Source organism: Ovis aries, chromosome 5 (assembly GCF_016772045.2).
Source record: "Ovis aries strain OAR_USU_Benz2616 breed Rambouillet chromosome 5, ARS-UI_Ramb_v3.0, whole genome shotgun sequence".
Classification (NCBI taxonomy): domain Eukaryota; kingdom Metazoa; phylum Chordata; class Mammalia; order Artiodactyla; family Bovidae; genus Ovis; species Ovis aries.
The window spans coordinates 59,262,361-59,283,465 of NC_056058.1; the positions used below are offsets into that span (position 1 = coordinate 59,262,361).

The 21,105-nt window shown below is 53.7% G+C and overlaps 1 protein-coding gene across 7 annotated transcripts in view; it reads right to left on the reverse strand.

Annotated features, from left to right (window-relative positions):
- The window catches only part of PDGFRB (platelet derived growth factor receptor beta), a 37,630-nt gene extending 26,107 nt beyond the window's left edge, over positions 1 to 11,523 (reverse strand). For 4 of the 7 annotated variants that reach the window (XM_042250972.2, XM_027970399.3, XM_042250973.2 and 1 more), the window contains exon 1: positions 11,155 to 11,523. Coding sequence is in view for 1 of the 7 variants with exons in the window: in XM_042250971.2 (XP_042106905.1) it covers positions 8,222 to 8,224 (3 nt within the window). In the remaining 6 variants the exon portion in view is untranslated. Of the gene's footprint in view, positions 1 to 8,221; positions 8,305 to 11,154 lie in introns of all 7 variants that reach the window. The other 3 variants (XM_042250971.2, XM_060415905.1, XM_042250970.2) reach the window with 1 other exon arrangement.
- Between the last annotated feature and the right edge of the window lie 9,582 nt (positions 11,524 to 21,105).

The following is a 21,105-nucleotide window of genomic DNA, read 5'->3' on the forward strand; positions in this document are numbered from 1 at the left end:
AAGGCCCAGGGTTTGAACAACAGTTGCTATCCACTCCCTCCCGACAGGATACTGCCCCCGCCCATCACACACAGACCTTTATATCACTTTCCCGGCCTTGTCCCAGCCAGACAGGGATTAGAAACAGACTCAGAGGAGGCGACTTGCTAAGTTGCTGTCAGAAGGGGGATGCAGACTCCAGTCTCCTGCCTGGTGGTCTGGTCCTCCCTCCTATACACCACGGACACTTCACAGCCCCAGACACAAACTTCAGGGGCAGATCCCCAGCTGAGAGGAGGGGATATGGGTCCTAGCCCAGCTCTGTCACCTGCTTGTACAGTCCTGCTCCTCTCTGAGCCTCAGTTTCCCCATCTGTACATGGGGTGGGCAGGGCTGTCCTGAGAACACTGCTGGGGCTGACATGGGTGACTCTCGGGACCCTGCTCTGGAAGTAGCCGTGCTGAGTTGAAATGCTGGGATGGGGGTGGGGTGGTGGGGAGGGGCCCTGGCCAGGATGTCATGACTCAGCTCAAAGAAGGCAGCCAGCTCCAGGCCTGGGAGTGTGTGGGGGCAAGAGGGATCTGGAGCCAAAGCCTGAGTCCTCCCTCCAGCAGTTGGGGGAGTATGGGAGTGATGGCAGAGGGTGTGGCTCTGTGGGCTCACCCCAAGTGGGCTGAGCTGTCGGTGCCATCTGGAAGCATGGGTAGGGAACCCCATCCTGGGAGCCAGGAAGGAGAGCAGGGTCCGCTAGGCTGGGAGATAGTCATGGGCAGGGGTTAGAAAGCTAGAACTGAGCAGAGGCTGTGGAGCTTTCACCTGCCCCCCCCCAGTCCAACGCCCCTTCTGCTGCTGAAGGTCAGCGTTCCATCCTACACACTGAACCTCCCCACAAACTTCAGGATCATGTGGAGACCAGAGAGGGTGAGCAGCCTGACCTGAGTCACACAGTGATGCCACACAATCACCCAGGCCCAGTTCTCGGCCATGCTGCTTCTAGACCCAGGGGACCTTTCTGTTTTCCAGGTATCTATGAGGTCCTCCAAACAAAGCAGCAGAAATCAGCTAAGTTGGGGCCTAGAATGGGATCCAGCTGTTCTGGAAGTCCATGTGGGGTGAAAGGACAGTGCCAGTTCCATGGAACATCACTCTGATGGCCCTACCCCACCCTCTCCAGCACAAGCTTGGTGACCTCTGGCTACCCCTTGGTACCACATGCTCCCATATTGCCTCTAGTCTGAGCCTTCCTGTCTGTCCTCATCCCCTGACCAGAGGAACCTTCCTGAAATCCCCACCCACCCATGTCCTTCCCTGGTGCCTCCACAGCTCTCCATCCCCCCTACATAAAAGCTGGCTTCTTAGCCCAGCCTGTAAGAACCTTCACGCCCTGCCCTGCTGACAGACAGTCCATCACCACAGAAGGGGCAGGATACTGTCCTTCCAGCTCCCTGGGGGCCCAAGCAAGGCCCCCACGCTCTTGTCACTCACTCTGTTCTTCACTCCCCAGGAGGCCTCCCCAGGGACACAGTGGAAAGAAATGACCTCTTTTCTGGAAGTTCAAAATAAAACGAAACATCTGTCTGGATTGGAGCCAGGCTGATAAAACATGGACTGATCCTTCCCAGTCCGAGCCCCCTCTCCTGCCACACACCCCTCACCCACCGCAGAGTAGCAGCAGGCGCTTGGAGGTAGGGGGAGCAGCCTTAGTTACTTGGAACAGTTCGTGGGAAAGCGCTCAGTGTGTGCCTCGCGGCCACTGGGGGCCCAGGGGAGGGGGTCTGGGTCCCCACACAGGCTGGGAACTGGTCTGAGAAGGAGGTCAGAGAGGGAGGGAGGCCTGCCACATACCCTTGTCCACCCGCCCGCCAAGCAAATGCTTCCTGCCTCCTCCGGCGCCTCACTGGCCTCCCTGCTCGTCCCCACGGCCACCCCCTGGGCCATTGTGGCCTGGCTCTGCCCAGGCCCAGTGGATCCCTGGACTAGAGTCCTCTGGATCCCAGCTGGGCCTCAATGCCCCCCTCAAAAAGGAACAAGGACTTAGAAGACCTTGAAAATAAGAATAGCTAACTGTGATTTAGTTCTTATCACCCAATGCCTGGGCCAGGCCCTTAATGTGAATGGTCTCAGAACAATCCATGACACTGGTGTTGCATCTGCATTTTATAGATAAGGAGAACAAGGATCAGAGAGGGCAAATCGTTGCCCAAGGTCACAGAATTCACCAGTGGTAGAGCCCATGCTCGATCCCAGGTGGACTGATCCCAGAGCACACAGGCTCAACACCCGTGGGACAGCCTTTCTAAGGCAGGAGGCAAAGACGTCAAGCTTGTGCCTGACACACAGTATGAGTTCAATAAAGGAGTCATCAGGCTTGTTTGTTCACCCTCTGTTTTCCAACCTCTCCCCTCTTTAGCTGGGTGAAACTGAAGTTGGTGGAAGAGGCAGTCACATTATTTTTCACAGAACTCTATATTCTTAGGTGTGAGATGGGCTATAAGCCCTCCTACCTCACCTCCCCGCCAGCCTCTCTGCAATTGTCGAGCCTCCCAACTGTACACCTCCCATGATAGGGATCTCGCCACCTCACCGTGGCCCATTCCACTTTGAACAGCTCAGGTTCCTCAGGGGTCAGGCTGTTTGGAAACTTATTACGTGTGCTCCGTCTGTCTCTTTATATCCCCTGCCACCGTCAATGACCCCCTGTCCCCACAAGCAGGGCATCTTTTTTCCCGTTCATTTTTCTGATGCTCTACAATGCGGAAACAAACAAAAGCCCTTACTAATTCAGAGCCAAGCACTCTGCTAAATGACATGACCTGGGAATTTGGTTTCATCCTCACAACAATCCTGTGAGGAGGGTACAATCATTATTCCTATTCATAGAGGAAAAAAACTAAGCCTCAGAGAGGTGTGGCAACTTGCTCAACGACATACAGCAAATTAATAAAAGCCAATGATAAGCTGAGAGTCAAACTCAGGCCCATCTGACTGACTCCAAACATGTATTCTTAACCGCTATGTTGGCCTGCCTAGCTTCTGCCCAGAAATAGGTTTGTTCCCAGAGAAGCACGACCACATGGGTTCACCCTAACGGGGTCAAACTCTCAGGTATTTGGGGTCCTCAGAGGTCAGAGTCCTGAGCAGGGGATCTACTCCAGCTCACCCAGGAATTTGGAAGTTAAGCAAGGTGGGATCTCAGAACCTTTCTGGGACATCACTGCAGAACCTGGGGGTCAGCATCTACACTGAGGAGAGGAGTCTTTGCTGAGGACAGCAGGGCTCTGGTCTACCACAAGCCCTGTCCCAAAGGCCTCAGACGAAGCATCCTGGCAGTCGGGCTAGGTGCAATGCTATGCTGCAGTCAGGGTCCAGACTTACCCCTGCTGGGGCCCCAGCACCCCCTTTCCACTGTTCAGAGGGCCCAGGGGCCCCTGCAGCTGCAGAGTTCTAGGCCTCCACCATCCTTCGGCTGTCCTCCCTGCAACCCCGCCCCCGCCGCCCCCCAGAGCCTCATCTCCGGCCGGTGCCATGGCAACAGAGAGCGCCAGGCCCTGGCAGCCAAAGGGGCCCCCGAGAGGGGTCCCGGGCTCAGACTGGGGAGGGGGGTGCGGCAGGCGCAGACAAGCAAACCTTCTGTTCCCCTGGCTGCTGCCAGCCCGGGATCAGCCCCGGGCTGGGGTGGGGGCCGCACAGAGAATGGGTTCTCAGAGCCAAGTGGGCAGGGGGCAGGCGGGCCTCGGCCGTGTGGACTGACCCACCAGCACGCGGCCTTCCCCCAGCAGCCCAGAGTCTGCACGTCGGGTGGGGCAGCTAGCTAACAAGAATCTGCCATTAATTGATGCCAATTACAGAGCATTGAGATTCCCCTCATAGCCCTCCTGCGCAGCAGAGCCAGAGGGGAGAAAACTCCCACGTCTTAGTCCCCTTATTTTCTCCACATCTGTTCTCTCACCCCTTCCTCCAGGAGCTCACCTTGAGTCTCCCACTCACTGTTACTCAGCCTCCCCGTGCCTCGGGTCTCCTCTCTCAAAGTCTGGGCTCGTCATCAAGTTGTCAAGGCCTTCGAATGAGTTAATACAAGTAAAATGCACAGAGCAGGGCCTGGCGCACAGCCCTCAGCCAAGTCAGTGGCCACGTGACTCTTCTTCATTCACTCACGGAGAATAAGTCACTCACTCATTCACTCACTTGGCCTTGAGACCCGGCTAGGCTAGGCTTGTCAGCAAAGGGGTCCGTGTGGGAAATGGGGTGGTGAGAAAGCCAGGAAGGGTCACTGCTGTTGTTACTGGGGGTGTCAGCAGGCTCAGCTTGGGCAGGGGTGGGGTCCCCTCCTCCAGGACCAAAACCCAAGGCTAATGACTCCCAGTCCACTGTCTGCCAACCTGCTCTTTGTCTTAGTCCCTTAGTTCAACTTTTCACAAATGAGAAAGCCCACCTAACAATCTGGGGGATATCTTCAAGTTCCTCATATAGGATTAGGCTTACAGTAGGTGCCCAATATGGGTTTCCCAGGTGGCACTAGTGGTAAAGGACCCGCCTGTCAATGCAGGAGACATAAGAGATACGGGTTCGATCCCTGGGTCGGGAAGATCCCCTGGAGGAGGGCATGGCAACCCACTCTGGCATTCTTGCTGGAGAATCCCATGGACAGAGGAACCTGGCGGGCTATGGTCCACAGGGTCACAGAGTGGGACACAACTGAAGTGACTTAGCACGCACACAGGTGCACAATAGATGCTTACTCAGCATGAGCTCACATGGCTGTGGAAGGTCAGCTCTCTGGTCCTCAGCTGCCCTGTAATGACTCGGGACTCCCTGGGCTGGGAAACTGGGATAGCAGGCAATGGTGACCCTTTCTATCTAGGGAGGTGATGGTTCAGGGTGATGAGGGGGCTGAACAGACATATGGGACTCTGATGCCAGGGGGCAGGGCCTGATGCCTCTGAAAGCACCCAGAGGGGCTCAGCCAGGCCAGGAGCAGCAATCCCAGCCACTTAATCCACTGCCTCATAACCATGCGACTTCTCTGAGTTTAACTTCCCTGAGTCCCATTTTCCTGGAAAACAGCAAAAGAGACACCCTTTTCCATTGCTATGAGGGGTAGAGATGATGAAAGGCTCCTGACATATGACAGGTCCTCAGTCAGTGGTAACTGTTATGATTACAGGATGGTCTGAGGGGGAGGAGTGGCTGTGAGTTGGGCTCTCTGGGGGATGATGCCAGGGAAGGCTATTCCACAGAAGCTCTGTATGAGCAGTTAAGGAAGTGGGAGATCGTGAGGCATCGGGTGATGGCAAACAAAGAACTGTGAGGCTGGAAACTGGGGCTTTTCATCAAAGAGGCAGGTGATGGGCAGAGAAGGAAGGCAGGGGTCACTTTGGGAAGACTTTAGGGTGCTGAGTAAGGACTTGGGCTCTGCCCTGGAGGCACTGGGGAGCCAACTTGTCAGGGTATTGACAGTGAGGGTGGGGGGCTGGCTGCTGCCTAGGGTGACAACAGGGCAACTCTAAGCACTTACGGGGAGGCCTCCGCAAGAGGGGGTGACAGGAGGAGCCAGGCATTTTGTGGGAGGGTGTGGATTAGGATGGGGACAGTAGAGGCAGCGAGACCAGCTTTGAGGATGAAGCCGTCTCAAACCCAGCCTGAATTCCCTGGCAGGACCAACTATATAATTTGCTGGGCTGAGGGCAAAATGCAAATGTTGGGACCCTTGTTAAAAAATACTATTAAGCATTTCAAGGCAAGGCCCTTCTAAGCATGAAGTCCTTTGTGCCTGCACAGGTTGAAAGTTTATGAAGTCATCCCTGCTCCCTGGACTAAAGGGGAGCCGTCTATTCGTCTATTCGTCCATCCATCCATCCACCAACCTGTTTATCCATCTCTCCGTGTACTTATCACTTTTACTATGCATTCAACAGAAAGGCCCCAGCCTGATAAGAACATAATAAGATAAGATTATTATGATAAGAACAGAAATATAGGTAAGAGAGGAATAGCCCACAGTCCACTGAGTCACCCCTGAGCTTTTACCTTCATGCCCAAAGCCCTGGGCTAGGAGAAGCCTGGGCTTCCGTGACAGGTTTGTAAACCTGAGCCCTTCCCTCTGGGGCTGATGCTGGAACCTCCTCCCACTATCCACCACTTAGGCTCAGCTTCAGGAGTACAGAAGCTAAAAGAGGAGGAAAAGGAGGTGTCACAGCCCTTACGGCTCCCCTTCCAAGACAGAAGGCAGCCAGGACAGCAGTGAAATGTGACACAGCCACACAGAGCCTGGCAGGAGCTCTCAGGGGCTAAGGATGGGGCTGGATACGACCTTTGGGGTCACTGAACTGTGCCCTTGCCCCCTCGTTTTACACAAAAGGAAATTATGGCCAGGATGGAGAAGTGATATAATCAAAGGCTCCATGGTCCACAGCACTACCCAGAGGGGCTCGCATCCCTCACTGGGGTGGTGTTGCTCCATTCTAGCCCAAACTCTGCCCTGTGACCTCAACCTAGTGGGAGCTGGAGCCTGAGCCCTGGGCCACAGAGACAGGTGGAGAAGATCCAACACGTGCCCTGGCACAGAGGAAAGTCCAGGCCAGCAGGCTGGGTCCTGGGCTCAGTGCTATGGCTGAGGCACAGTCTCCTCTTCTCTGGACCTCAGTGTCCCCTGCATACAATAAGGAAGTTGAGCACAGTGATCCCCATAGTCCTTTTCATCTCTGACCTTCAGGAACTGTCTGACCCCCTGGCCCTGCTGCCCCCACCTCCCAAGTGACAACCATTTCCATCACAGGGCAGAGAAGCTGGTACCTCTGGCAGATGAAAGGTTTTGTGCACTTGAGACATTAAAGAGCTCTGATCTGAAGTGAGGAGAAGAGAGGGTGCTAACGCAGCTAAAATGATGCACTTTGATTTTCAACCTCCTGCACTTGGCTGGGGTTAGGAAGAGGGGTCCTGGGGCCATGGCCTGGGGGTTCAGGAAGCTCTTTGGCCTGAGGGTTCTGGGCCTGAAGTCTTGGGAGGGGCTTAGATTTGGCTTCTACACTGGGAGCAACAGTGTGTGAATTCCACACTCCTCCCATTAGAGGTGGGTCTCTGCATCCATTCCCTTGCCTCTGGACCCCACCATTTGTCCATCTACCATAGGCCAAAGCCTTGCTTTGAAATCAGAGCACATGAAGTTCAAAAATCAGCAAAGGGTCACAGCATCCACACACACCCCTTCACAGGCAGTCCTCCTGACCCTCCCTCCTCAGTATCCAAGAAAAATGGGCCTGTGGCTGCTGGGGAAACACACACTCAGAGCCCCCCCAAGAAACAGAGTGCATTTCCAGGTGGCTCTGATTGTCAGAAAGTTCTTCCTCTTGATCATAGGGCACCATTTTCCATTAGTGGTCATCGATCCTGACCGCTTTCTATAACGTGCAGAAAAGGGGTAAGAAAAAACCCTTTCATTGTGAAGTTAAATATGTATGATCCCTGAGTACACAACAGGGCTTGTGTGGCTGCCAATCTGGGCTGGCGCGGCTTGGAATCCTGGAATTGTTTTACGGCTGGAAGGAACTCAGAGATCATCTCGTTCAAAAATCCTTATTTTACTGATGGGAAAACTGAGGCCCAGAGAGGGACTGACTCACCCACAGTCATACAGGATGGGTTCCAGGGTCTGATGACCACCTTTAGAGCTCTGAGGGGCCCCCACAGCTGAAGCCCAGGCCCCACCCAGTCTCTCAGTCATGGACTCTGGAGTCAAAAACACCAGGTTTAAGTCCCAACTCCATCATATCCTAGCTGTGGGACTTAGAGCAACTGACTTAACCTCTTAACCTCTCTGGGCATTTCTTTTTCTATAAAATGGAGAGTTTATGTCCACTCCTTGAGGTAGTTTGCGATGATTAAATTAGTTCCGCAAATATTTATTAAGCAGTCACTGAAGGCCGGGCCTGTTCTAAGTGCTGAGGAATATAACCATGACCGTGATGGTAATGGATGTAAAAAGCACAGTGAAAGTGCTTAGAGAAGGCTGCTCCCAGTTCTGTCCTCTCTCACACATGGCTTCCCAGTTGAGGTGTTTCAAGCTCTGATGCTGGGAAGACATGGCCAATGGGCAGGTGGGGGCGGAGGAGATGTGGAAAATAGGGGGGAAGATCTCCCCCTTCCAAGGGTCCACTGGCTGTGGCTTCTGAACCATCTGCCAGAAATAGGGCATGGGGGTGTTTCAGCAGCACCTGGGGCCCTCTCATTTCTTTCTCCCTCTCACCATTCAGTAGCCCAACATGAGCAAAACGTCCAGAATTCTCTCCTTCAGCCCAGAAGGCAGCTGGTCTCGGAGCCAGGGTGCGCCTGGAGGATGAAAGTGAGCCTTCAGCACAGCCATGGCGCCCAGGTCCCTTCCCTTCCATGGCTACAGCCCTTCACGATGTGCAGACCAACGTCACAACCATGTCGTCCTGTACAGGAGGCGGGGAGAGCAGAGGAGCTCTCTTTGCTCTCTTAGGCGTTAGGTCCAGCCGCACAAAATGCAGGAACCATGCTAAGTGCCTTATCTATGTTATTATCTTGTAGATCCTCTGTCCCACCCTACTGCTCATAGAGGAGGGGCCTGTTGCCCGGAGAGGCAGAGCATTGGCCCAGGGTCACACTGTTAGCTAGAGCCAAGGGGGCGTCATCAGATGCCGGAAACTGGTGTTGTTTACCCACCATGCCCACTGCCTTCCAGATGCAGACGCAGCAAAAAAGAGGACGTGGGGGCCTGAGGTTGGCCACACAGAGGATTTGAGTGGAGCCAGGACAAGCGCTGGGTCTCCTGACTCTGAATCCACGGTGCTTTCCACTGCCCCACATCTGTGGGCAATTAGAAGTCTCAGCTCTTCTTCCCACAGAGGAGGGAGGGCAGCCTGATCACCACTGAAGGGAGAGGGCTCACCAGATGGTCTCCCTCCTCACTCAGGACCAAGTCAGGGCCGGGTGGACCCAGGAGCTAAACTTTCTGCTGGAGAAGATGCTAGACCCAGGAGCAGGCTCTGTGGGAAAATGGAGACTCTCTCCCCTGACCAGAGCCTCCCTGGGAGCAAGGAGGTTAAGTCTTTGGTTTCAGGCAGACCTCAGCCTACATACCAACTCTACCAACTGTGTGACCCTGGGAAAGTCACTTAGCTTCTCTGAGCTTTGTTTTCCTTGTCTTCAAAACAGGGGTAATCATAATACTGATTCTAAAGGCCTACAACAGGGATTATAAGGCCTGAGAGGTTCCAGCACAGAGTTAGCACTCCAGGATGGTGACCAACATAGTCTGCATGTTCCCAAGTGCTGTGGATTCAAGGCCCTGCTGCTTGGAGGCAAGGGAAGATACCTGACTTCAGAAGACCTCACTAGAGGCTTCTGTGTACTTTGGGATCACAGAGGCAGGAACACTCCCCCCTTGACATAGAAAAATGTCGGGAGGACCATGTAAGGTTCTGGAAAGGCACCCAGAGGGTGATAAGGAAGAAAGGAAGGAAGATAAGAGGCCTGGGTTCTGGGCTCACCCTTGGGAACACAGGTCTTCAGTAGGTCCCTCCTCCCCTTCACAACCACATTTGCTCAGTCCCACTGTCTTCCCAGGGGACCTGGGGTCAGAACACAGGATGGAGAAGCCTGGGACCCAAACAATCTCTGTTATGTAAACAGAACACAAAAAGAGGATCAAGCAACAAGGCCCCAGGATGATGGGCATGGCAAGCTCTTGGAAGACCGGAGGAACCAAGGAAGGTTGCCTGGAGGAGGTAGAATAGGAGGGTCCTTAAAGGAAAAGGCAAGGTAGGGAGGAAGGCCATGCCTACCGGCAGGAGCATGAAAATTCCTCTGTGAAGACTGGGCTCTGACTGGCAGGAACACAAAGCCCAAGTCTGATGTGATGGGCAGGGAACTTACTATCTCCTGAGCTCTGCCACCTACCAGCTGTGTGGCTGTCTTGACCCTCTGTTTCCTCACCCATAAATATGGTATAAAATCAGTCCTTTCCTTTGGATTTGATGGTGAACGCACATGAAATCAAGCATAGAAAACACTCCGAATGGTCCTGCTGCTGCTGCTGCTGCTAAGTCACTTCAGTCGCGTCCGACTCTGCGACCCCATAGACGGCAGCCCACCAGGCTCCCCCGTCCCTGGGATTCTCCAGGCAAGAACACTGGAATGGGTTGCCATTTCCTTCTCCAATGCATGAAAGTGAAAAGTGAAAGTGAAGTCGCTCAGTCGTGTCCGACCTCAGCAACCCCATGGACTGCAGCCTTCCAGGCTTCTCCGTCCATGGGATTTTCCAGACAAGAGTGCTGGAGTGGGGTGCCATTGCCTTCTCTGCCAAATGGTCCTAGCATCATGCAATGTGTTGATGAGTGGCAGCCGCTGTTAGGAGTTTGGGCTTTCCATAGGTACCTTCTACTGGGGAGACTGACGGAAGGAACGGTGATCAGATGCATGTTTTAGGATGGTGCGGAGAAAGAGGAAGATGAGAAGGCCTGAGAAGCTGCCTGTGACCAGAGGACAGGGCCCAACAGCCAACCCTCTTCTTCACAGCAGGGCCCCCAGATCTGACTGCTGAATCCCAGACCCCCAGCCCAGCCTGTGTGAGGATGGGCCTGCCTCTGCCCCCTCGCCTTCGCACTTTCCCAGCCGCTGGGGGTTTGGAAGGACATCTTAGGAATCCGGAAAATTTGCAAATCCATTTAAATCCCGAGAGGTTGCCTGGCGGCCGACTGGCGTAAAGCCAGGCAGATTCTTAGGGACAAGGCTTGGGCCCAGGGACAGACGCTGTGTGTCTGAGGTCCCTAGTCCCCTGCTAGGCTCTCTTTCTATGTATCCGGCCGGATACATGGATACATCTCCGGATCCATCTCCCAATTCCCCTCTCATACTCCTTCCAGCTCTCCTCGCGGCCCCCTACAGGCAGCGCTTTGCTTTGGAAGCCCCCCTCCCCCCTCACTGCCAGAAACCCCTGGGATTTGTTTGATGAGGGCAAGGGGCACCCACCCCAAAAGCAGCCTGAGCAGGAGAGAGCTGGTTCCTCCAGCCCAGATGTCACCCACAGTCTCGTTGCCTCTTCCCATCTGGTTTTGTTAAAAATATTTTCCATTTTTTGACCTACCCAAGAAGGCGCAGTCTGGGACAAGGGGACAGGACAAGACGCTGGAGTTCCCTCCTCTTCCCAGCGCTTACCTTGCTGCTGATGCCTTCTGAAGTGTGGGCAAAGTCCTGGGCTCTGGGCTGTCACCCCCTCCAGGAAGACCTCCTCACTGCCTCCTCTCCCTTGTCATCAGAAGGACTCTGCTGAACCTGAAGTGGGGCAGTGGCAGAGCGGGAGGACAGTGAGGAGCGTTGTAGGCTTGCAGAGCCTCAGGAGAATGGAGGGAGTGAAGGACTACGGGGTGAGGAGTGGCCTCACTCCCAAAGCATCCTTGTGGAGGAGAAGGGCTGCCAGGAGGGGCCGCCCTGGGTCTGGCTGCCCGGGTCGCTCAGCGCAGGCTGCTGCCTGGTGGCGCTGGTCAGAGGGGCCCGGCTCTCTCCTCCCAGTCCCTCCTTCCTTCTGGCTCCAGACAGGGCGGGCAGGGACTGCGGGCTGCTGGCGGCCCCAGGAGCTCACCCCACTGTGGGCTTCCCTGCCCCCACCCCCTCTGCTTTGGGGGAAAGGCTGCAGAGCAGCCTCTGATTGGCCCAGCTGGGGGAAGGGGGGCTGGGGGCGGGGAGGGCGGACGCGCGTGTGTCTGTTTTCAATTTTAGTTTCCCCCTCCCTCTTTCTTTTCCCCCAAGTTTCTTGTTTTTCTTCCTCGTTTCCCTCTGCTTGCTCCCTCCCGTAGCCTGCTCACTCAGGATGTGAGGGGATGTTTAGAAATTCCACAGCCCACGCCAGCCAGCCGCTGAGTCACTTTTATTAAAGAGTGGCCTGGCCCACTAGCCTGATGCCTGTCTCGGGTAGCCTCCCCTGGCTGTGGCACCTGGGGGTGGGTCCCCTCTCTGGGCCTCAGCTTTCCCATCTGCAGATGGAGCTCTGATAACCCACCCGGTGACTCAGTCGACACTCATTCATTAAACAAGCTTGCTGAGCACCTACTATGTGCCAGACACTGTGCCAGGTGTTGGGGTTGCAGTGGTAAATTACAGTCTCCAACCTCAGGGTACCCAGCTAGTGGGAGATACAGTGCCCGAAGAGGGGGGCACTCCCTGAGGCTTGAAGGAATCAGGAAGGGCTTCTGAGAAAAGGTGACTTAGAAGAGAGAAAAAGCCCTTCTGAGGTTATCAATCTCTCATAAGAAGAAATCAAGGTCCAGGGGTGAATTAGCACAGAAAGGGAAAGAGACATGCCCAAGATCACCCAGCAAACTTCAGATTTCCAGACATCTTCCTCTATCATCTCAAAATCCCCAGAGGACCAGGAAAGAATTATTTCCTTATTGTGTAGACAAGGAGCTGAAGCCCAGAGGAGTCAGATGAGCTTCACAAGCTCACACAGCTACAGCAGAGCTAGGGCAGGGTCAGATCTGTACACACCAGACAGATTCAGGTGCTCTGACCCCAGTGGAAGACCCACACTGCAGTGTTGACTGGCCCTCCGGTCCTACCCTCTTCCTTGTTATCCCTAACCCAACTCTCATTTACCTTCCAGTACTGTTGTGTTCCATTTCCAACCTCTGCCCCAAGGTCTGCCAAGGCTTCTCTGGAAGCCCCTGGACCTCTCACCCTCTCCTTTTTTTTTTTTTTTTCCCTTGCATGCATCCCATAGCATGCAGAAATTTCCCGACCAGGGACTGAACCCGCTGCTCTGCAGTAGAAGCATAGAGTCTTAACCATTGGACTTCCAGGGAAGTCCCATCCTTTCATTTCTTCAACCCTCATTTCCTCAGATCAGAACAAGTCTCTAATCACAGATTCCTGACCAAGGGCATCATTTTTAACGAGAATCGGGTTGTGTCGCCCTACTCCTACTACTGTAACACGGGGGAAACCGAGTCCCAGAGAGGGAAAGAGAGGTGTCCCAGGTGGAGCCCTACGGAGTCTGCCCAGAGCTCCTTCCATCCTGCCCTCTGTCTACAACCTTTTCCTCCAGCACCTCACCCCATGTGTCTGTTCATGGGGGAAGGAGGTTGGGATTTCACGCCAACCACGGTCACCAATCTTGTGCTCATTTCTTGGTCTTGTCCCAGTAGGGACTGCCCAGGAGAACATTGGGTTAGACCACAGAGGGAGAAGGGTTTTTCAGACTAGGTCCACATGATGGGGTGGGAGCTATGAGAGTCTCCCAACGGAGGGGGCTTGGTGCAGCTCAGTGGCAAGGGGGTCATAGGGCAAGTCCGGGGACTCCAAAGACCACAGAGTCAGGCCTTCCTGTCTAGATTTCATCAGTCTTTACAACTCCCCTCCTAGCGTCTGCCTTGGCCATTCACCTCTGAAGCCTTGGTCCAGCTGCTAGGACCAGGTCAGTGGGGCTGGTGGGGGAGAACAAGGAGGCATTTCAAATCCCAATACCCAAACCAGACAGTCTGGGAGTCCTGAGACCCAACTATGCACGTCTTGTGTGGCCTTGGATAGATACCTCGTCCACTCTGAGCCTCGGTTTCCCCATCTGTTCATAGCAAGCATGGGCACACTGCGCTGGAGGGCCCTTGGGATGCTCTGTCTACAAGTCTCTTAGATCTGGACTCTAGCTAGGGAGAGGAGGCGGGTGGGCCCCAGGGCAAGGGGACAGCTGGGGGCCAGAGATGCAGCACAGAGGGGAGGGGGCGGCTGCTGGTGGCTCCCCTGGGAAGCTGGCGGCCGCCGGTTTCCGGCCAGCCCATCTGGAATCACTTAGCCCCTACCACCATTAACCCTTGGCAGGCACCAGGGCTGTTACGCCTCCTCACAGCTGAGATGGGGTTGGGGGATGCAGAATCACATGGAACCCCACAGGGCACTCACCGAGGGCTGGACAGCTGAGGAAGAAGGGTCATGATTGACAGGGCAGGTTTCAGAGATGGACAGAGCTTGCTTCAAATCCCAGCTTTAGCAGTTTGAAGCTACAGGATCTTGGGAAAGTCATTTAAACTCCTGAGCCTCAGTTTCCTCCTCTGAAAAATTAGAGATAATTCAAGGAATGACTCAAAAGACTGTTATCATTTATAATGTGCCTCAAGGGCTTAGTACACTGTCTGAATTGTTCTTGAAATAGTGTTTTTCCCTCATTCCAGCTGCAGCCCACCACTATGTACCCCTCGGCTGAGCCCTCTACTTCCTGGGCCTCAGTTTCCCCTATGTACTCTGAAGGGGTGAGCAGTGGGCAGAGCAGTGCCGTCACACTGGGGTGGTCAGCATGGCCCCCAGCCCCACTGTGGACAGGACGAGCCACAAGCCGTCTCCCACCTGTCCAGATGCTAGGGTCCGTCCTCTGACCATCCTGTCTTGGCAGAGGCTAGGGTGAGGCTGAGAGGGCAGAGCAGGGGTGCGGGGAGCCCCGCCTGAGGTAGAGGGTGCAGGGGAAAGAGGAGCTGCAGGCCTTGGGGTTTGGTGCGTCCCCTTCCCACTGCACAGTGTCATGCTCAAGGATTAAGAACCAAGGCTCTGATATGGGTAGTTCCAATCCAACTCTGCCACTTCCTAGCTGTGTGACTGTGGACAAATTACATGAACTGAGCTCAAAGAGCTTCAGTGTTTTGAGCTGTAAAATGGGGTTGTTGAGAGGCCTGAGTAAGTGATGCACCAAAGGCATTTTGTTCAAGGACTAGGACAGAGTGAGAAAGCTCCACAAAAGATGCCTGATTCTCTGGTGTCACCGGGAGCTGCCACCACCAGGGTTGGAGGGAAGCCTGTGCAACCGCCAATTTGACACCCAGGATGTCTGAGGCCCAGGGATGGAGCGTGACTATGATGTGAGTCCAGGACAGGCACCCAGGTTCTGGTCTAGACTCTCAGGACCATGTTCTTCTCTAAAGGAGGGAATCAGGCTGAAGTGACCCCCCTCCTCAGCCCCCACCCACGCCCCTTAGAGCCGGAAGCTGAAGCAGCTCTCCGTAGGGTGAAGGAGGGGGGCCAGAAAGGGCGCCTGAGTGGGAGAATTCCCAGTAGGCCAGTTCAGCACTCACTCAGGCAGCGCCAGCAGCCACCACATCTGGCTCTCCCACGCTCCCAGCACTGCCCCTCCTCCAGGCTCCCCAGGCCTGGGGTCAGGACGCAGCATGCATGTCCCACACATTGGCACACTCATCTTGGACATCAGGGCTTGAAGAGCCCTAAGAGTGCCTCCATCAGACAGGCACAGAAACTGAGCCCCAGAGAGTGGAGGGGACTTGCCCGAGGTCAGCAGAGACAGAAGGGGCCAGGAAGGCAGGACTCCTGACTCCCAGTGCATTATCTTTCCCTCCTGCACACCCTGAACAGGTAGGTCCTTGTACCTAAAGGCGAGGGAACCAAAAGAGGCACACAGAGGACACTGCCCCTCCCCTTCCTGGACACTCAGCATAGTGGCTATCTGGTGGGGCAGAGGGGCCAGTGGGGACTTCAGGCCACACTCCCACCCTAGATTCCTAGAACTGCTCTTGCTGGGCCAGGCTGTCACTACCAAGGCTTGACAGGGTTCCCGGAGATAAGGGCTTCAAGACCTTGCCCATCTCAGCCTCACCCCAGCCTCCAGTTGGCCTTGGTCTTAGGGCCCCTGGAAACAAGGGTGTGTCCTTCTGGTACACAGATGGCTCACAGATCATCAGGCAACAGGGTCCACAGGGGCCACGTAGAAGGCCAGAACCCTCTTAAGGGCTCACAGCAGGTCTGGAATGGGACCTCTGCCTAGCGGGCTGTTTCTCTCATGCGGTTCAAGTTAGCGGAACACCTACTCTGAGCCCTACCTTCATAGAGCTCATAAACAAACACTAAGGAAACCACAAATTAATAATATAAAAATTATGACAAGGACTTCCCTGGCAGTCCAGTTGTTAAGACTCCATGCTTCCACTGCAGGGGGCACAGGTTTGACCCCTGATCAAGGAACTAATGTCAAGGATCTCACATGCCTCACCAAAAAAAAAAAAGTGATGAAAGAAACAGAGAATAATAGGCTGGATATAGAGGTACTTGTTTAGGTAGGCTGAGACTTCTCTGGGGAAGACATATTTAAACTGGCATCTGAGGTTAAAGGGCTACATATAATGCAGGGGCAGGAACAGTGTTCTAGACAGAAGAAACAGCATGTGAAAAAGCTTGGAGGCCAGAAAGCCTGGTGTGTATGAACAGGAAGAAAAGAGAGGTTGAGGCACAGAGAGGGGACATAGTGGGGTATAAGGTTGGAGAAGTAGTAAAGTATGGCCTTTGTCCTGAGGGTCAGCAGGGGCCAGTGCAGGATTTTAAAAAGGCGATCGATGGGATCATGGTGGTACATTGAGGAGGATGGGCTAACAGGGGCAAGAGGTGTGGCGAGGCAGGGGTCTAGTGAGGAGGCTGTGGTAGTCGACTATGGGCTGACTGTCCCCACCCTGACTCTGTCCATCCCAGAAGCTGGAGGATGTTCCAACTGGGAGTGAGGCTCATGGGTGTGTGCTCGCTTTAGGTACAAGTCCGTGCTTGACCTCTGACTCACAGGGTGACCTTCCTTTCCCGGCCTCTATCTCCTCTGAACAACGGGTCAACACAGTGCTCCTTCAGATGAGCACATTCCACCCCTGGACCTCTGGCTCGCGAGTCCCCCTGCTCCCTAAGTAGCTGTGTGCTGGAGACTGCCTCCCTCCCCTACGTCTCTTGTCTCTGCTCTGAGAGGAGGAGAGGAATCAGCACCTCCTGTGTCACGATTGAGACTAAGCCCCCAGTGAGCCTTTGAGTAGTACCTCACAGAGCCAGCAGGTGGCACCCCCAGCCACTGGAGGGGGCAGGAGGTGGAGAGGACCGTGATGAGAGGGGAGACAGGAGTGGGAAGGGGCTCCCAGGAGCCCCAGCACACACCCATGGGCCTCACACCTGTCCCCTGGAGGTGGGCAGAGGTCGCCATCCCCACTTCCACCTCAGGAACAGCTCTGAAAGGGAGCGTTCCTTGCCCAAGGTCACAGAGTGAGGTTGAAGCTGGGCTGGGACTGGGGAGCAATCCAGGTAAGCCTTCTGCTGGCCCTGGTGCCCACCAGTTTCTCTTTAGGCAAATCACTTCCAACAGGAAGCTGAACCCAGAACCTCTTCTCTTTCAGGGCCATTAACCTCATTTAAAAACCAAGTTATCACCAAGATCTTTATGAGGCCATTGTCTCTGCACCCCACCCCAGAAGGCCCAGGTTGGGTGTGTGAGAGCAGCCCAGAGGGAGGGCTTCCAGAGGGAAGAGGGGCCCAGTAAACAGCCGCTCCCAGAGATAAGGGGCTGTCACAGAGGAAGAGGCTTCGATAAGGGCGTGGGGGCTCTCCTGCTACACAGGGTCTCAGTGCCACAGCTAGATGGCTGTCCAAAGCAACCAGCCCACAGTGGGCACCTTGGGGACACCGAAGCCCAAGGAGGCAAGGGTTCAAGGTCACATGGTGAGTCAGAGGCCAAGGCAGGGGGAAGACCTGCGATTTCCGACGCCCAGCTTGAAAGTTTTAAACAAGGTTATAGGGTCCTCTTAACATGTAACATGACAGGTAGTTTAGGTCTCTGATTGAGGGGTCCACACAGGGGTGAGGGTGGGGGGTAGCTGAGGCTCTTTTGCATGAGGAACCAGAGGAGGAAGAAGAACTAGGTATTTGTTTAGGCAAAACCCTGGGTGGGAAGGAGAGGCACATTCAGGCTCACTATCCTTCCAGGCAGCTCAGCCGGAGAGGAAAAAACTTCAGACAAGCCCCTGACCTGCTGAGTGGGCTCAGGCAGGGAACTTCACTCCTCTGAGCTCTAGCTGCTTCATCTGCAAATCAAACCGGGGATAACAATGACCCTACCTTACTGCGTTGTGTGAGGATGAAATGAGATTGATACATGCAAACAACTTCGCATGATGCCTGGCACTCAGTAAATAATGATGCTTTATATTATTATTTACTTATTTATATTTATTAGGCATTATTTATTAATGCTCAATAAATAATGATGCTTTTATTATTATTATTTCAGCACAGGTGAAAGAGTAAACACTGCAACCTCAGAAAGATTAGTGAAAGAGTGCTGAGCTGGGCATCAGAAGACCTGGGTCTGATTCCAGCACAGCGCTGACTTGCTGAGAGAACCTGGAAAAAAATCCTTTCTTTAGGCTCCTGGGCCTCAGTTTCTCTATCTGTAAAAGGAGTGAGTTGGAGGATCCACCGGGCTGGCTGAGAAGCCCTTGGGTACTTGGGCTGGGCAGCAAGAAAGGCACCCAGCTTCAGTGCCCAGCCATGTGTAACTTGGGCCAGACACCTAGACCTCTCCATGCTTTCTGCTTCCTTTCCTCATCCAGCAAATGAGGCCAGTTTGTCCCACCAGTACCCAGGGCTCAAGAAAGAACAGGCCCAAGATGGGGTGACAGAAAGATGGGTAGAGGCCTCTCCAGGAGATGTCTGTGGAGGGGTAGACACCTCCTGCCTCCACCCTGGGAGAGGATGGCAATGAAGGGGGCCATGGAGCCCTCCCCCAATCCCTACCCACCCCCAACCCCAGGCCTCAGGCTGCCCTGACTCTGCTCTCTCCCTGGCTAGCAAAATAGTCCCTGCTTTGCCTGGAAAGTCCCCCCTCCCTCAGCCACCACCCAAGTCCTGAACACTTCATCAGTCCTGGACCCCTGCCCAGCTTCCTTGTAGCTCTTGGGCTTCCCGCCTCTCCTCTGGCTCATTCTCCACACACCAGCCATAGCCCCCTTCCCACCATGCAAAACCCTTGATAGCAACCTCCCATATCCCTCATCAAGCTTGTTCTGCCAAGCCTTGCTCTGTCTCTCCCCACACCCATCTCTTGCCCCCGTCTTGTGCCCCCACCACCATCACTGAACTCCAAATCAGGCTTCCAGTTCTGGAAGACCACGTATCCCCAGCATCAGCCCCTCTGCTCACACTGTCCCTCTGCCCACAGTGCCCTTTCCTGCTCCCCAGGGCCCTGACCCATATGTCACATCCTCTTGCAAGACTTCCAGGTCTCCTTCCCTTGGGAGAACTCTCTGGATTCCTGGCCCTCTCCAAAACGTAATTTTACCCTTATTTGTGATCATTTGTTCATACCTGCTTCACCCCCTTCCCATTCTGTAAGCACCCCAAGGACAGAGCCTCACCTAGTACCTAACACAATGTCAGCATAAAGGAGGAGTGTTAATACACATTTTCCAAACGTATGAACTGCCTGCAAAGCAGGAGACTGCCTGCAATACGGGAGACCCAGGTTCAATCCCTAGATAGGGGAGATCCCCTGGAGAAGGAAATGGCAATCCACTCCAGTATTCTTGCTTGGGGAAATGGTATGGACAGAGAAGCCTGGCAGGCTACAGTCCATGGGGTCACAAGAGTTGGATACAACTTAGCAACTACCTGCCACCAAACATAGGAATACAGGAACAAATGAATTCCTGTACCTACTCCCAAACTTTAAGCCTTCCATCTAGCTCTGAGGTAACATATTATTGGAATCAGATGGTACCTAGAGGGCACCAACTTTCTCACTTCCCAGGATAGGCATCCTGTAAGCAGCATCCCTGACTGGGGACCTCCAACAATCACTTGTGTACCTTCTGTGATGGTGAACTCAGTCTCTCACACAGCAGCCCTTTCACGGCAGATGGCCCTTTAGAGAGCACTTTACTATGGGTGGGTTGAAATCTGTGTCTGTGCCTGCAGCTTTCTCTCTCAGGTCTTAGGTCTGCCCTGTTTCCTTCCTCAAACTCAGACCTTCAAGCCACGCTCCAGGTCTTTTCTTCCTCCAGTCCAGTCTAAGCAGTGCTAGTTACACCAGCTCAGAGAACAGAGCCCAGTCCTCTTGGGTCTCTTCTCCCTTCTCTGTGTACTTCCCGGTTTCTCACCAACCCCTTGAAAGATTGGGTCCTGGGTTCAGATGGCTTCTGATCAAACCATCCCCAACACGTCCACTTCCTGACCTTCCCTGCTGAGGCTGTAGTGAGCTCATCCATAAACCAGGAAGCCCTCTTTCCTCTCTTCCATGAACAGCATTCATTTTGCTGCATAGAGTTGGGCACAACCCCTTTCCTTTCTGGATGTTGGTGCTTCCTGCTGTACAATGAAAAGAGCTCCTCCAAGCAGGAAAGGGCATCCTGGGCTTACTGTCACTCACTCGGCTATGGTATCCATCAGAGTCCCAGAAGAACAAGATTCTGACCAAGACCAGCTTCATGGCTGAGACAGCCGTGCAGTCACTCAGGGCCCAGTGTTTAGAAGGGTGCCGTGCTTGCTTGTGCACTCTGCGGCTACCATCCTGAAATTTAAAATGAGTTTTGAACAAGGGATCCCACGATATCATTTTGCACCGGGGCCTGTGAACTGTATCCTCATCCTGACATATCTATCTGGTCCTGAAATGATGCTGACCTGCCCTGGCTAGTGTGGCAACTCAAGGGAGGGACAGGCTGGATAGATAAGGCTCTGATTCCACCTCCGGGGCCACATGTCCCTGCACATTTAGGGGGCTCCCAGGAAACGCTGGAAGATCAAACCCCATAAGGGGTTTTTACAGGCCTTCTGATCCAGAGCCCTGTTCATGAATCCTTCCCCCCAAACCCTCAGTTTCACTCCCCACTCTCAATTCACTAATGGCCTCTCAACTTTTTACCCTCACCCTGTCCCCCAACCCATCATAGCTCTGAAATGTTTGATAGTCTTTAATTGGATAGGATGGGGGGAGATGCATGAAACATTTAAAATCCAAGCGGTCCCCAGCTATAATAATAAATGGATTAGGGCTTTAGGATAAACCAACTATTAAAAAGACATTTTTAAAATCAATTGAAATACTCTGAATGTGAACGGGTATTAGATAATACACAGAAATTTGTGTTAATTTTGTTAGGTTTGATAATGGCATATTATGTAAGAAAATGTCCATGTGTTTTAGAGATGCATGCTGAAGTATGTAGGGATGAAATGACACGATGTTTGAAATTTGTTTTAAAATACTTTAGCAAGAAAAGGGAGGCGAGAGTTAAATAAGTGTGGCAGAATCTTGATAATGGTTGAAGCTCATGATGGGTCTATAGTGAGTCATTCTACAATTATATTGGAAAC